Consider the following 14235-nt stretch of genomic DNA (forward strand, 5'->3'; position numbering starts at 1 on the left):
ATTGAGTTTTTGTCTCATGGTATATTACAATAAAATGGATGTAAGAAAAATCCCACTGTAACAAGAGATTTATCGGTACTGTCCAATAGGGGGCGCTTCCGCATCAGGTAACCACAGCCGTGACAGGGCTTTTGCATAGCTATTCCCTCCCGTTACTCCCATATGTACTTTATGCATTTAATAATGAACTACGCGCCTGTGGTAGAGAGAGAAAAAAAAAAAAAAAAAAAAAAAGCAGCCTGTCAAGTGTGGCCAGCAATGCATGGGAATGACTTCAAAGCACCAATACAGCTTCACCGAGGAGCAAGAAAGAAAAGTACAAAATGCGGTAGAATGCTATTAAAGGGTACATGATGACTGCATTAGAGTATGGTTGAAGGTGTTGAGGTTTTGGTGATTATATTCCCGAAAGTAAGCATAGATATCAACAACAGGCATGGCGGTGAACGTCTATGAAGATGATGAATAATGATGATTTAGTCCATAGCTACTGAAACAAATGCATTTTTCAAGGATTTCACCTTTAAGAACCAGCTATAGGGATTTACGGTGATGCAACCATATCACGTTCTCGCCGTATTATCAAGCGCTTATCGCTTATCCATCACGTACAATCAAGGTCTGTGTAGTTCCTAGGCCTGTCACAATAATGACTATATTTTAGCGTTTACATTTACACACATTTTTCCCCTTTTTTGTTTATCCTGTTTTTGGAATATTTCAACAATTTTACAGAAGTGCATTGTGTTTCATTGCGTTTCATATTTCTTGCAACTCATGCGTTATTAAAGATAATGTTAAAAATGACTTTCAGAACCAGAGAATACAGCGATTTCCCTTTTCTTAGTTTCAGTGGCATCGAGTGGTCATCAATAATATCGTTTATCGCGATATTTCCTTTTGCCTCAATATATCGAACTTAAAATTGTGTTTGTGACAGGCCTAGTTTCCTTTACTTTTAACTATTAAGGTTATGGGCGGGAACCACTGGGTCCCTCACGATTCGATACATGACTCACGATAATGAGAACCTTGCGATACGCCGATACTGCGATAATCGATATATTGCGCAAAAATAACCTTCAGCGATACATCATCATTTAAGAAGCATGAGATGTTTTTTTTAAACACACTGCACATTATTCCTGATTTACATTTGTTTTCATGTGGACTGAACCACTTTTCCATAAATAAATAAGTGAATAAATGATCCCTGACTCACTGGAAATGGGTCTGTGAGTGGCAACACTTACATTTTAATAAACAAGAAACCACAGTCCTGTTTTAAAAGTAATAAATCAACCCCACATTAATCTTATTCATAATAATAAAACCGTCAGATGGTTGTGTGCCAGTGTTTGATCCAGATGCTTGAAATTGTAGTGCTGCCCCCTGCTGTCCTGACTGAATACTTGACTATTAATAGCCTCTATTGACTGTAAACAGTGGAGCTCTGCTACCTCATTAATATGCATGATGTAGCTAATAAATATGCATAACACAATAAAAAGTATCGATATCACAATAAAAAGTATCGGTATGGTCCTGCAAAATATCGCGATATATCACTAAATCGATTTATTGTCACAGCCCAACTTAAGGTACAGAAAACAATGTATTTGAGCCTACAAAGTTCTACAAACTTTGTCATATCCCTAATGTTTCTTCTGGAATACTGGCTGAAATAGACAGTCATCCGCCACCCACCTTGCCCCATTGATAAACATGCCAAAACTGCAGGTAATCCCTTCAAAGATGCTTCAAGAATGTTTAGTTTCATGTCTGACCACCCAGCCTCTTATCTGACCTGAACGAAAACCATGATGGCACTTTTTCCGCATCGTGTTCTGATATATCTGTCCTGTTTACATATACAGAGGATGATTTATTATATATCGTACAGTCAGCAGTATCCTACTCCCTGTGGTACGCTGTCCAGTCACTCCCCACTCCCCGGCATACCTGAGTCAGTTTTTCGACGGAGCCCTCGAATAACCCTAGGTGTAGGCGTGCGAGGTCAGGTGCCCAGGAGCAAGGAGGCGAGGAAGGAAGGACGGAAGGAGATCCTGGAGAGACTGACTTTGCTCATCTTAAAAACAAGGAAAAGACCACAACTAAGGCTGCACGAGAACGTCACATCGCTAAGAATTATGGGATTAGCAGCAATAGTAAACTAATGGAGATTTTAAAAGTTAAAATACTGGAGTTATTGTTCACGTTAAAACACTTGGACACCACAGTGCGTTAGATGTACAGTATTTACCAGCAATAACTCCGCAGCTAACGGAGTTGTTCCACGGCTTTTTTCTCCACTTTTTATGCTGTTTTTAGCTAATGTTAGTCAATGGAAATGTATGCTAACAGCTGCAAAGATGGCGGATCTCTATGGCAACTGTGGAATTTCCCGAACTCTATTGGCCAATCTTGTTGACACAGCAAAATTATTTAATCATCCCAAGTAGCCTGGTCTCCGTTCATATAGCGGTGGTGCTAGTACAAGCAGCCGCACTAGCACTAGCCCTAGCACTAGCACTGCTAAGGCTAAACAGCAAACCATTTCCTCGCTACCATTACGCCGCATAGGAATAAGAATTCAACTCCAATTGGACGCTAGAAAGAATTGTTTTACAGTTCAGAATTGTTTGTAATGCAAATAATAAAAGTACTTCGTAACGCCAGCTAAACCTTGTGCTAGCGCGCTAACTCTTGGCGCCAGCTCGTGACATTCCACAAACATTTCCACTTATTTTGCGGATCCTTTAGAGACGTTAATTTACGTTTTGTGGGGACAGGTGAGGTGAGGGATCAATGTCGAGTACTGTGAGGCTCAGCGGAGTCGAGCTCGTCCAGCTCTAGGTAATCGTATCGTTTCATAAACCCATATCACGATTCTTGAACGACATCATGCATATTAATGAAGCTCCAGCCCTCCATCACTTTAAGAGTCCAACAGAGAGCCAAAAGTGTTCGGAAATTCTGCCAGGACAATTTTCAGATTAAAATAGTGCAAATTCTCAATCATCCAGGTGCTTAATTCTATCTTATTCCATCTTTCTTTTTCAATTCATTCCAGGTAAATTATCGCAACATCTAATATAAAATCACAGCTCCAATTTCATAGCAATATATTGGCATCACAATATGATCGTCCAATACGTATCGCGATATGCACTGAATTGTGACAGAGGAACATCGTCCGCACTCCTATCTCCAAGAGGTGTTATTATGTTTGTTTTATTTAAATGTTCCAAATTCTACAAACGTATTCTTGGTCAAACATTTCAAAAGCACTGAACCAAAACCGTGCATTCCTAAGTAAAAAAACACTTGACTCCAGCCAGGACCGATCACACGCTACTTATTACGTGACGTTCTCTGACCCAAACCTCGACTTCTTTTAGCTTAAATATAAATAGGACGCCATGAAGAGAGAGGAAGAACAATCTTGGGATGGCAGCGGGAGAAGGGATCATATGGCACAGTGGCAGAGCGCGCCCCTCCCCCCGTCATCACCGCTAAGTGCTGCAGAGATGCGAGGGAGAGCGCGGGTGTGTAGTATGTGAGGAAGAACTACTTGGGGGAGTTGGGGGGAAGAGAGAGAGAGGGGAGAGAGGTTTGTTGGTGTGTTCGTGGGGTCTACAGTTCGGATGCAGATGAGGAAAAAATAATGGGATGAGAAGGGAAGTGTGTAACCTCAGCTGGTCAATCAACTGCAGCAAGAAGAAGAAGAAAAAAAAAAAACAGCAACTCGCTTCTTAAATCTGGAGTGCAAATGGTCCGCCTCATAAATTTACACTGCCGTATGCAAAATTGATATTTCCTTCCCCCAAGACAAAAGCACTTTAGTCAAAAACGGATTTTAGGCCACATTTCTTCTACGATACTAGACTCTTGCAGGGTGTTCTTGGATCATCTTGTGGATGAGCTCAGCATTGCACACACTACTGCAATTATAAAAACTAAATGTATTGCAATAATGTTATATTCCTTCATTTGTCAACTTGCTTTGTAAAATTCCTCAGTAACATTAGATACGATGAGTAACAATTTGTCCCTTTTTAAAGTCAAGCAATAATTATAGTATTGCATGCTTATGGCAATATGCGTGGTGCTATATAGATTAAAAAACTGCAATAGAAACATTTAATAAACACATGAGGCCAATGTAAATGCACAGGCTGTATGGCCACACCATTTGATTACTAATCCATCTGTATTAAATCCCTGTAGGGATTTACATCTTATCTCTAAGAAAGCTATGTTTTTATCCCGAATCAGCAAAACAGCCATAGGCTGGCATTGGCCTATAGGGCAGAGGGGGTGTGGCTTGGGGAGTGAGGGTCAGGACTTTGTCAATAACATGTGCCAATGAGCACGGCGCATTGAAATCAATACACGACCATCATCTTGGATATTGAAGTGGCTATTGACAAGGGGCGTGGCTTGAGGGACTGGTGCATCATGGTCTGCGAAAGAGGGGCGTGGCTTTGGGGTAAATGTCATGATCCTAAACTTTGGTTGGAGTGGAATAAGCATAGTGACACAGCGAATTATTCCGCTCAATAATGATTAAAGTTTGACTGTTTTTGTCGACCAATGACATCGTCTGTGGCCATGATGCTATGGGCACACTTTCGGGGGTCTGAACTTGATTTTGAACCGGGGGGGCGTGGTCCGAGGATTTAGGGCGTGGTCTGAGGATTTGTGGACGTGGCTTATCCTTGTGTGCTCTAAAAACAGTAGCCTTCCAGAGCAGAGGTCGAAACAACTGTGCTTCTCTTCACATGTGCTCGGCTTATGAGGTCCGACAGCAGCGTGCCTGCTGCAGCTCCTGTGGGTCCCGCGCCACTACTCCCTCTTTCTCTCACACTCGAGTGCTCGCCGACATATTGCACGCGCGCCTCTCTGCTCTGTACTCTGGGACCAGCCCGCAGCAAGAGAAATCAGCCCCACTTGAACCCTGAATGAGAAGCTGAGAAAAGAGCGTTTAAAAAATAGCATGATTAAGTAGAAAAAATAGAAAATTTTCAAGAGGCTGCTAAAATGTCTTTGGCACTTTAGAAAACGTACAAACAGATGGATACGGAGGATGCCAGGCCAGATCGAGGGCTGACAATCTAAGTTGCATGAGTGACATTTTGGGCAAAATCATATATCAATTGAAAGCTGATGAGCTCTATACATCGACAAAAGTTTGACAAATTCTAAATTATGAAAGTGCAACTAAACACCAAACCAACCAACTCTATTCAGCCGCCTATTGTCTCCTATCCCCTGATAACCTGCTATCTGCAAATTTAGGGTTAGAGTTAGGATGAGCAATTATGCATATCCAAATCTCAAAGCGTATTAACAGGAGAGTTTACAGCCTAGTGTGATACCTCATTTGAAAGCCAAGACCTTCTAGTTTGTAAGACGATCTGAGTGAGTGAAACACTTAATTCCCATTTTCCGTTCCAAACCGTAATCATAACCCTAACCCCGATCAGGCCACAGGTTAATCTTTAGTATTTTGCACTAAACAGACAACAAAACCATCTAAATGCGTGCGTATTGTCCCCTTATGGCTAAACGGTGAACTGCACTTTGGACTTTTTGTTTTTTCTTGGTGGAAGTCTCTGTTAACATAGAGCTCCATCCGATAAGCGGATTGTTTCCCGATCATGCCCGGCAAAGGAGGAAGGTTTTTACATCCTCAAACCAACAGTCGTGCGTGTCATTGGCACTTTGTGTACCGTGGAGACCGTCAGCTACACATTGGCGTTGATTTTCAACCTGCAAATGTGGGCAGAGTTTGGTGTTTAGTGGCATTTTAACTAGTTCAAGAGAAACAGGACTTTTCAACGGGGTATAAGTAAAGTTGATAGGGTATATGTGACCAAATTTACCGATTTAACCTCTTAACTCCCGCCTGAACCGAGAGCATTTTCTCCAGTTCAGCTTTACCCAAATCCTGTAGGCCAATGTAACACCTAATTTGAAAGCGAAGACCTACAAAACTAAATTGATCTTTTCCCTCACATCATCAGACTTTTTTTGTTGGGCAGTCATCTCATTTATGTCAAATTTTCGTGACTTTTTTGTCACTTTTTTGTCAAATTATTCGCATTTTTTTAGTCAAATTCTTATCACTTTTTTGTCACTTTTTTGTCCATTTTTTTCCTCAATTTTTCGTCAAATTTTTCTCACTTTTTTGTCAAATTTTGTCATTTTTTTGTACATTTTTTGTCACTTTTTCGTCAAATTTTTCTAACTTTTTTGTCAAATTGTGTCATTTTTTTGTACATTTTTTGTCAATTTTTTGTCACTTTTTCGTCAAATTTTTTTCTCACTTTTTCACATTTCAGTTTTGTCGCTATTTTCACACCTTTTTTCCAGAAGCTTGTGCTCGGTTCAGGTGGGAGTTAAGGGGTTAACAGCTAGGAAAACAACTAACAATTTAAACTTTACTCGCTGTTTTGGGTTTGAAAATGGTAAGTTCTTTTAAAATCAGTGTAAGAAACAAACTCCTCCAATGCGTTTACTGGTATGTCACCTTCGTAGATTTGCAACCCTCGTGACAAGGGAGGTCTTTAAAGCTGTGAAAACGTCTTCATCCACATATGAGTCTTGCGATTCCCGGATGAACCTGCGCCTGCAGCGGTCCGTACTCCACCGTCTCCCCGTCCACCGTGATCACGCCCTGCGGGGAGAGCGGCTCCAGCCTGAACGCCTTCACCTTTTCGTACACCAAAAAGGGGCAGCCGCAATCCAGGTGCGCCCCTTTCTCCATCGCCAAGAACAGACGAAGAAGGGCGGGCCGCGAGATTCCCGCCGTCACGTAAAACAAGTGAATGGCCCCGTCGTCCGCCATCGCGCCAGGCACCGCCAGCAGGTCTTCGGCTAAATGCGACTGGTATATCGCCAAAACGAGCACGAAATCTTCATCTTTGACGACGGTCCAACTCTCCGGGACGGGTTGGTCCAAACTCGGGAGCAAGTCCGACAAAAGCACTTTGGTTTGGCCGTCGCTTTCCGTCTCCGTGGACGTCTTGCTAATCGTATTCTGATTGGAATTCCTGCTGCTACAACGCAACACGGAATTCTGGTTCGGGGAGCTTGGAATGTGACGGCAAGGCAGAGAGGAGCACATGGAAGGGGGCGGAGAAGTTGAATTCGATTTCCCTTTTGGAACTTTGGAGGTATCGTCGACCGGCAGGAACGATAGCCTGCCCTGGTAAACTCGTAGGGTGGCGAGGCGGACCAGGGTGCCCATTAAGAATCGGATGCCTCCGACGTGGCGGTACTTCTCGCTCTCGATGTCCACGTCGGCCACGAACCCCCAGGCGATGGAGAGGAAGGAGAAGAGACGCCTGGAGGGGAGGTGAACCGAGACCAGGTCCATAGCGCCCACCAGGCCTTTGCACAACATGAAGCCGCAGCTCAGAAGAAGCTCCTCGTTCCAGGCCGGAGGTGCCCTGGACAGAAATAGAAACAACAATGTAAAGTCAGAAAACTGTCACATTGGAATGAAATATCAGAAATTGAAGATGGATGCATAAACTAAATGTATTTCTGCCATAAAACAAAAAGGCCACTTAAGAAATCAAGTCAGTATCACACCTCTATCCTAAAGCGAGCTTGTGGAATGTCTCTCCTACCTCTTCACCCCCTTTGCTGTCTTGTCTGATTTAGTCTATGGGCCAAAGAACCTTGAAATAAAAACACTACAAACCGTTCCTTTGAGAACAGTGAAGTGCGACTTTCAGCCAAGGAGAAAAGCTGTTTTGAGAGAGGAGTTAAAGAGGCAACGCAGAAAGGTTTGCGATGTAACCTGTCTTTGAATCTTGACAGCCTCCTGAGGCGAAACCAATAAAGATAACAGAGTTGTCCATTGCCTTCAAGGGCGACGGGGTGACTGAGTGGTAAGCGCTATTGCTTCACAACAAGAAGGTCCTGGATTTGATCTTTCCAGTGTGGAGTTTTCGTTCTTCGGGAGTCAGCTTCAGTTTCCCGCACCTCCAAAGTCATGCTAGTCTGGGTCCCATCTCAACTATGCAAGTTTGTTGTACAATTGTAGCATCTGCACTTAACCCTACTTAATGGGCCCCAACTATGACACCAAACAGCTCTGGGACCACTTCCTTGCACACAGCGGCCAATGACGAGAAAGAAAGTCCCTTGGTGTAAACATCAGGCGACTTCGGTTTGAATCCCCTGAACAAAAGTAGTCACTTAGCCTTTTGAATGAGACGCCAAAGATCTTCAGCTAAAAAACCTACTCCAGACTACAAACTGTGATCAACTTGGGCTTCACAACTTGAAGGTTCAATTCCCAGACCACATAGGGAACTTAAAGAACTCCACGTTGCTCCATTTTCAACTCAAACTAAAATACAGCACAGGCTAATTCTCAGTCTTGACCATGAAGCGAGCTCGGGATCTGCAGACGACTCCCGAACAGCTGCGCTCGCTGTCCTTGTTATTTGCGTATTTTGGGAAATGCTACTTAGCATATTGTAACATAGGCTTAAATATGGCTCAATATTTGCAAGCATTTACATAATGTTAAATGAGGCAAAACAAGAATGAGGATCTAAGGGGTACTTTTTTGATGGTTGTTCAAAGTTAAGCAGAGATCTCATGGTGACAGAGAAGGTCACATCGTCTTTACACAGGCTTCCTAAAACACATTTGGACACATTGGGTTTTCAAGTTTTCTAGTTTGCAATAATCTGTGTGGGGAAGGCGACGTTGTTTCGAGAGCCTCTAACTCTCACTGCACAGAACTCTTGGATTAAACCTGTATATCTGCTGCTCGCTTTGGTGGGAAGTTGACAGTGCACAAAAAGGGTGTTGAGATTCACCATGTTAATATTAATGTGCGGATTTTTGTACATATTATAACATGGGTATTTATGTTGTTGATAAATATTTGACATAAATTGCTAGCCTCGTAGCATATTTTGCATGTTAAGTTCTAGTTGAGCATATTTAGCATATTAAAGCAGTACTAAGTAACTCTTCCCCCTAGTGGCCATAAGCGCAACTGCAGGTGTCGTTGCAAGTTACGATTTTTTAACTTATTAAATGTCTTGGAGAGTAAATACTACGCTGACAGGAAAGGCGAAGGGAGAGAGGGTTACTGTGCATCCAATTATACAATGGAAATATTTTTTTTCACTCAAACTTGGCTGTAAATACTGTTTAAAGTGACGCTAGCCCGCAGTTAGCTTTGCCCGTTAGCATGCTAGCTTCTTCTTCGTGATTCCATTAGTGTGTATTGCTTGCTCCGGTCCGGTGGCAGTCAAGTTGCAAACATGGTTTTCTGGCCAGAGACACCAGGGGGAGATGAAAGACCCTCCAATCATCCCATAAACACTTGTATTACCCCCACAGGGACAACGGAAAGGATTTATTAAGGTAAACACGTTACTTAGTACAGCTTTAAGTTCTAGTTTAGCATATTTAGCACATTAAGTTATAGTTTAGCATATTAAGTTATAGTTATAGTTTGGGTAAATGACATATATGACTCAGACACCACTTCTTTTTGGCTGAGGACATGAACAGCATTAAGAAAGTTGAACAAAAGAAAACAAATACACATTTGGCTAAAATTTGACTAAGACAATTATGCTAAAAGGTCAACGAAATGATGAATAAACATCTGTTGTTCTTGCTACACTAGAAAGTTAAACTTAAGTATTTCAAACGGATTTTCAGGGAAATAATTATGTTTTGCAGTGAGTATTTCAGCTTCATTTTGATATTAAGAAACTACAAAATACTAAGATATCGCTTCGTATTAAGGGGTGCTCATTAAGTATTAATAAGCATTAGTAATCTTTTTAGGATTACAGGTTCAGTTATGCATGAATAAGCATATTATTCAGAGCCTACTAACTTGGTAGTTTGATAGTAGTATAATAGGCATCTTATTAATATCTTTATAAGCATATTATTCATGTCTTAGTAATGAATAACGCTTATTAAAACCATATTAATATTTATCAAGCACCCCATAATAATATAAAGCGTTTCCAATACTTATAAATCTGACCTAAGTTGATCACTTTATAAATAACTGGCAGCACTCAGAGTATAAATGAAAGACAAAAACAGGGGAACCACTGCTCCGGACCCGCCAGCAGAGGGCCAGCACGTCAGTCCAACGATGTGCTGCACTATCTGTGGACCGTAATCACTTCTAATGTGCTGACTATCTCAAGTCATTACAAGATCCCTGAGAGAGTTAATAGCATCCTGAAACGACCCAGTCTGCTCCACAGTGCCTCCTCCCCAGCCTCCCGAGGACCGATGTGCCCCGTCAGCCTGTGGAATAATTACAGCCAACGAACAGGGATGATTTGTCTCCTTCAGGGTTTAAACTTAGCTCTGGGTCTGCGCCATCAGTCCCTTGCATTTAAATGGCTGATTATAGAGCAGTGTTAACCGCAGCCACTAATACGGGCTGTCATAGTTGTCACCTCGTTGTAATGTTTTGGTGACAAAACCGAAGCAAAAAGTACGAGTTGTTTTTTTGTCGACTGATAAAATCGGAACAGGAGGGGCTGCGAATACCAAAGATTATGCAAAAGGACTTTCTGCTTTAACTTAGCGCTGACCAATGGATCAGGCCGCCAAATCTCTTTCTGTGGCTCTGCTTTATTTGAAGGACTCCGATGAGATCATTATATTAAGCATTACACGCGCAATGTGATGAACAAATGACCGTTTTCCTGAAAATAGTACGACCTAGAGAACAGTCACGCCAAATTTAGCGCCCAAATCATACAGTGAGCAATGTTTGTCCTAATCTGAAGGAGGCCTAGACCAAACAGATAAACTATCCGTGGGCATTTCGTCGACTTTATCTACGATGGGGCGGCTCACTGTGAGTAGTGGTGGACGGAGGCGGCCAGGGCGTTGCCAGAGCCGCCTGGGAGGATGCCGATGGGGGTCTGGATGGCCCGTTCCCAGTCCTCGCGCTCCATCAGCCCATTTATCACCTGCAGGAAGAAGAAAAAAGAAAGGGGAAAATAGTTGGTGACGCTTCATAATAACTACACCTAATTTGGCCTTAATAAGCTGCAGCCCGAACTCTCATTTCTAGCTGTTGCAATAATGGCGTGTTCATAATTAGACACATCATAAAGAGCCGTGGCAAATAAACTCTGGTTGCTTCTCTTGGGTAGACGGTAACAACTGAGGAGAGGAAATAATTAAGAAGACGGATGGTGCATATAACAGAAGTTCTGGCTGCAGGAGAGGCTTATCCGTTTGATTTATAGATATGGGTTCACACCGCTACCACAAATTGGCCCAAGGTTGTGATATATTGCAGTCCATCAATGTCACACACACACAGTGAAGCATTACGCACTGCACAACGAATGTAAGAGCTCCAGTGTTTTTGAGGCACAAGATATGATGGTATGTTGTACACTTAAGGATGAAAAAACCTCCAACACAAGGTTAAATTGATGTCTTTATGCCTGACAAATGGAACACAAACTACAATCTGGCTTTGAAGTCGATGGAAATCAGATGATCACTTAGGAACTGCAAGTTGAATCATCTTCTTTTTTTTAATGTCCCCGGCATCTAAAACATCGCAGATATTCGCACATAACTTTGGATCGGGATGTGATACCGACTTGTGGTCTTTTGTGCCGGAAACTAGAGATTTCCAGCTTTCAAACGAGGCCCCCCTGATCCTACGCCTCTGGGGGACCGTGTAACATTCACGATGTAAATATTCACATATTTGGAATAGCTCCCCCTCTCATGTCCTTGGGCAAGACACTTCACCCACATTGCCCCCAGTGTCTGCGTACATTGTATGAATGGGAGTATGAATGGGTGAGTGGATCCTTGCTATAAAGCGCTTTGAGTGCCTAATGTAGGCGGAAAAGCGCTATATAAGTTGAGACCATTTATATAAAACCTTCATGTGTGTTTCGACTCCATCTCCAAAGTGTGTCCAAAAGGTGTCATAAAGAATGGTAGCCAAAAAAAAAGCACACAAAGGCCAAAGGATAAAAAATCTAGGGGGAAAAAATATATAATACCATATGGGTCAAAATCTTTCCGAAAAGTCTTAGTTAAGTTAAAAAAGCCGCAAAATATCGCAGCTAGCAACAGTATGCTAATGCTAAAGGCAACTAATCAAAGCTGGGACAGAAACAATGGGAATCACCTTAAGTAATATCATAAAATCGGCCATTGCTGGAGTGGCCAAGTGTTTATGTTTTTACAGGATTACAGACCATTTGGAAAAATCGGAAAAATATCGGTCAAAAATATCGGCCGAGCATATCGATATTGGCCAATAATAATCCAAAATAATTGCCATCGGCCTTAGAAAAAACATTATCTGTCGACCTCTAATTTAAAATCATAATGTGCAAAATATCAGTGCTCCGGACTTTATAAAGTCTGTCTTCTAAAGGCCTCTTCATATTACATAAGAAGTAAGAACTGAGATGCCATGGCTACAAGAGAAAATTACTCGTGAAGTATGAATGAGCCTTAACGCTTCATATGAATGCTGTGTCCACTTTCAAGCTGTACTGCATGACATTTTACCAAATAAATACACATTTGTAGGTTTTTTATTGGTGAAAAATACCTTGAAAATGCATTACAAGCTGCTAACTGGGTTGAAGAAAGTTATTTCTTCTGCTACATCTGACAAAAAAAATGAAAAACCCTCTACAATCATTTTATATATTATGTATTTATTAATTTATTGTTTATTATGTATTTATTTCTATCTGATTTTTGTGTGTGTGTGTGTGTGTGTGTGTGTGTGTGTGTGTGTGTGTGTGTGTGTTTGTGTGTGTGTGTGGGGGGGGGGGGGTACTGCACCGAACACTTGCCTAGGGCACCAAATAAGCTCGGACCGGCCCTGAAATGAACATGAATCTATCTTAAAGTCGAGCCACTAAACTTTTGCTGCCTTTCGTGTCTATGGTAACACATTTAAGAAGTTTGCTGCCCTCGCTGACCCCTGTGCGCTCAGTCCACGCTGCGTTTCCCTGCGCCCGGCGCCTGCAGCTGCACTTCACCGCTGTACAGTTCGGAATAACCTTCACACTGAGCTAACTGTGTCCAAATCAACCCAGAATTAAAAGCCTAAACAAGCGGCAAAAGAACTGAAAGCAAAGTGTCTCCACCTCAAACAAGAGCCCATCTCCAGACATGATGACCAGGGCGTCCCACTGCGTCAGGTCAGCCTTCTTCACCACGTCCCGCGCGTGGTTCTTCGCCTCTGGATGAAGAAAAAAACACAAAAACACAAACAATATGAAACAATATGAAAACTGAGAGGGAGGCGACGTGTTGACATCCAGTGCAGACGGCTGAAAACAAGGGCAGTGGAGGAGACTCGAGATCCAGTTCCTCCGGGGGGCAGGATAAGGCAGATTAGGCCGAAAAGGGATTCAATTTCCCCTTATCGGTTGGGACATATCACATTAGCCCATCCAGTGGCCACTCAACAGCTCCCAGGCAGCTTAGCCTCCATGCAAACATCTGTTACTCACAAATACTGGCGTGAGTGTGTGCGGTTTGTTTTGGGTTTTTTTTGGATCAAATGCTCGTGTGGCTGTTTGTTGTTGAATGTGTGTTGTGTTTATTCTTCTTTATTGGCAGCGCGTGACAGTGGGTTCCCCGCAGCAAGTCTCAGCGGACCCCCCTCCGTTTTTTTTTTTAAAAGCTCTGCTCTGTCCAGCTGTGACTCCGCAATACACATGGAGATACAGCAGCAATTTATAACTGCACTGACGCGGAGGGAAAGTATAGCCGCACACGATGGAGAAGGTTCAAGTTAAGGAAACGGGTTTCGAAATTTCAGATGGAGGACAGCGGGAGCGGGATTGTTTTAGAAAGAAACAGAATGAATCGGCACCTTCCTCTTCAACACATGCAGGGGAATATCAACCAAATAGCCTGGAGCAAAAAGGAAATGAAAAAAGGGCAAAAAAAATCATATATTTATGATGAAAAAAATGACTAATAGTGATGCAATTGACCTTCCGTAAAACCCCGCCCCAAAACGCTCATTGTCCAATCATACCTCATGGCAACCGTTGCTACTCGTCATTCTCCGGATTTCCCGCCATAGACACAGACAACATCTCTGGAATCGCATGTTTGAAAACAGGTAAGGGGGGAAACAATGTAAACTTTCTCTAATGATTCAAAAACGACTTTAACAAACGCTGAATTATGAATATAGTTTTCTACTAA

At 42.4% G+C, this 14235-nt stretch overlaps 1 protein-coding gene across 1 annotated transcript in view; it reads right to left on the reverse strand.

Annotated features, from left to right (window-relative positions):
• Positions 1 to 6477: 6477 nt before the first annotated feature.
• The window catches only part of sphk1 (sphingosine kinase 1), a 38786-nt gene continuing 31028 nt past the window's right edge, over positions 6478 to 14235 (reverse strand). Inside the window, exons 3-5 of the mRNA XM_079564021.1 lie at positions 13161 to 13255; positions 10876 to 10991; positions 6478 to 7457 (exon numbers count right to left, since the gene is read on the reverse strand). Of these exons, the coding sequence (XP_079420147.1) occupies positions 6593 to 7457; positions 10876 to 10991; positions 13161 to 13255 (1076 nt within the window). The 3' untranslated portion in view covers positions 6478 to 6592. The remainder of the gene's footprint in view (positions 7458 to 10875; positions 10992 to 13160; positions 13256 to 14235) is intronic.

This window comes from Gobius niger, assembly GCF_951799975.1.
Source record: "Gobius niger genome assembly, chromosome: 10".
Classification (NCBI taxonomy): domain Eukaryota; kingdom Metazoa; phylum Chordata; class Actinopteri; order Gobiiformes; family Gobiidae; genus Gobius; species Gobius niger.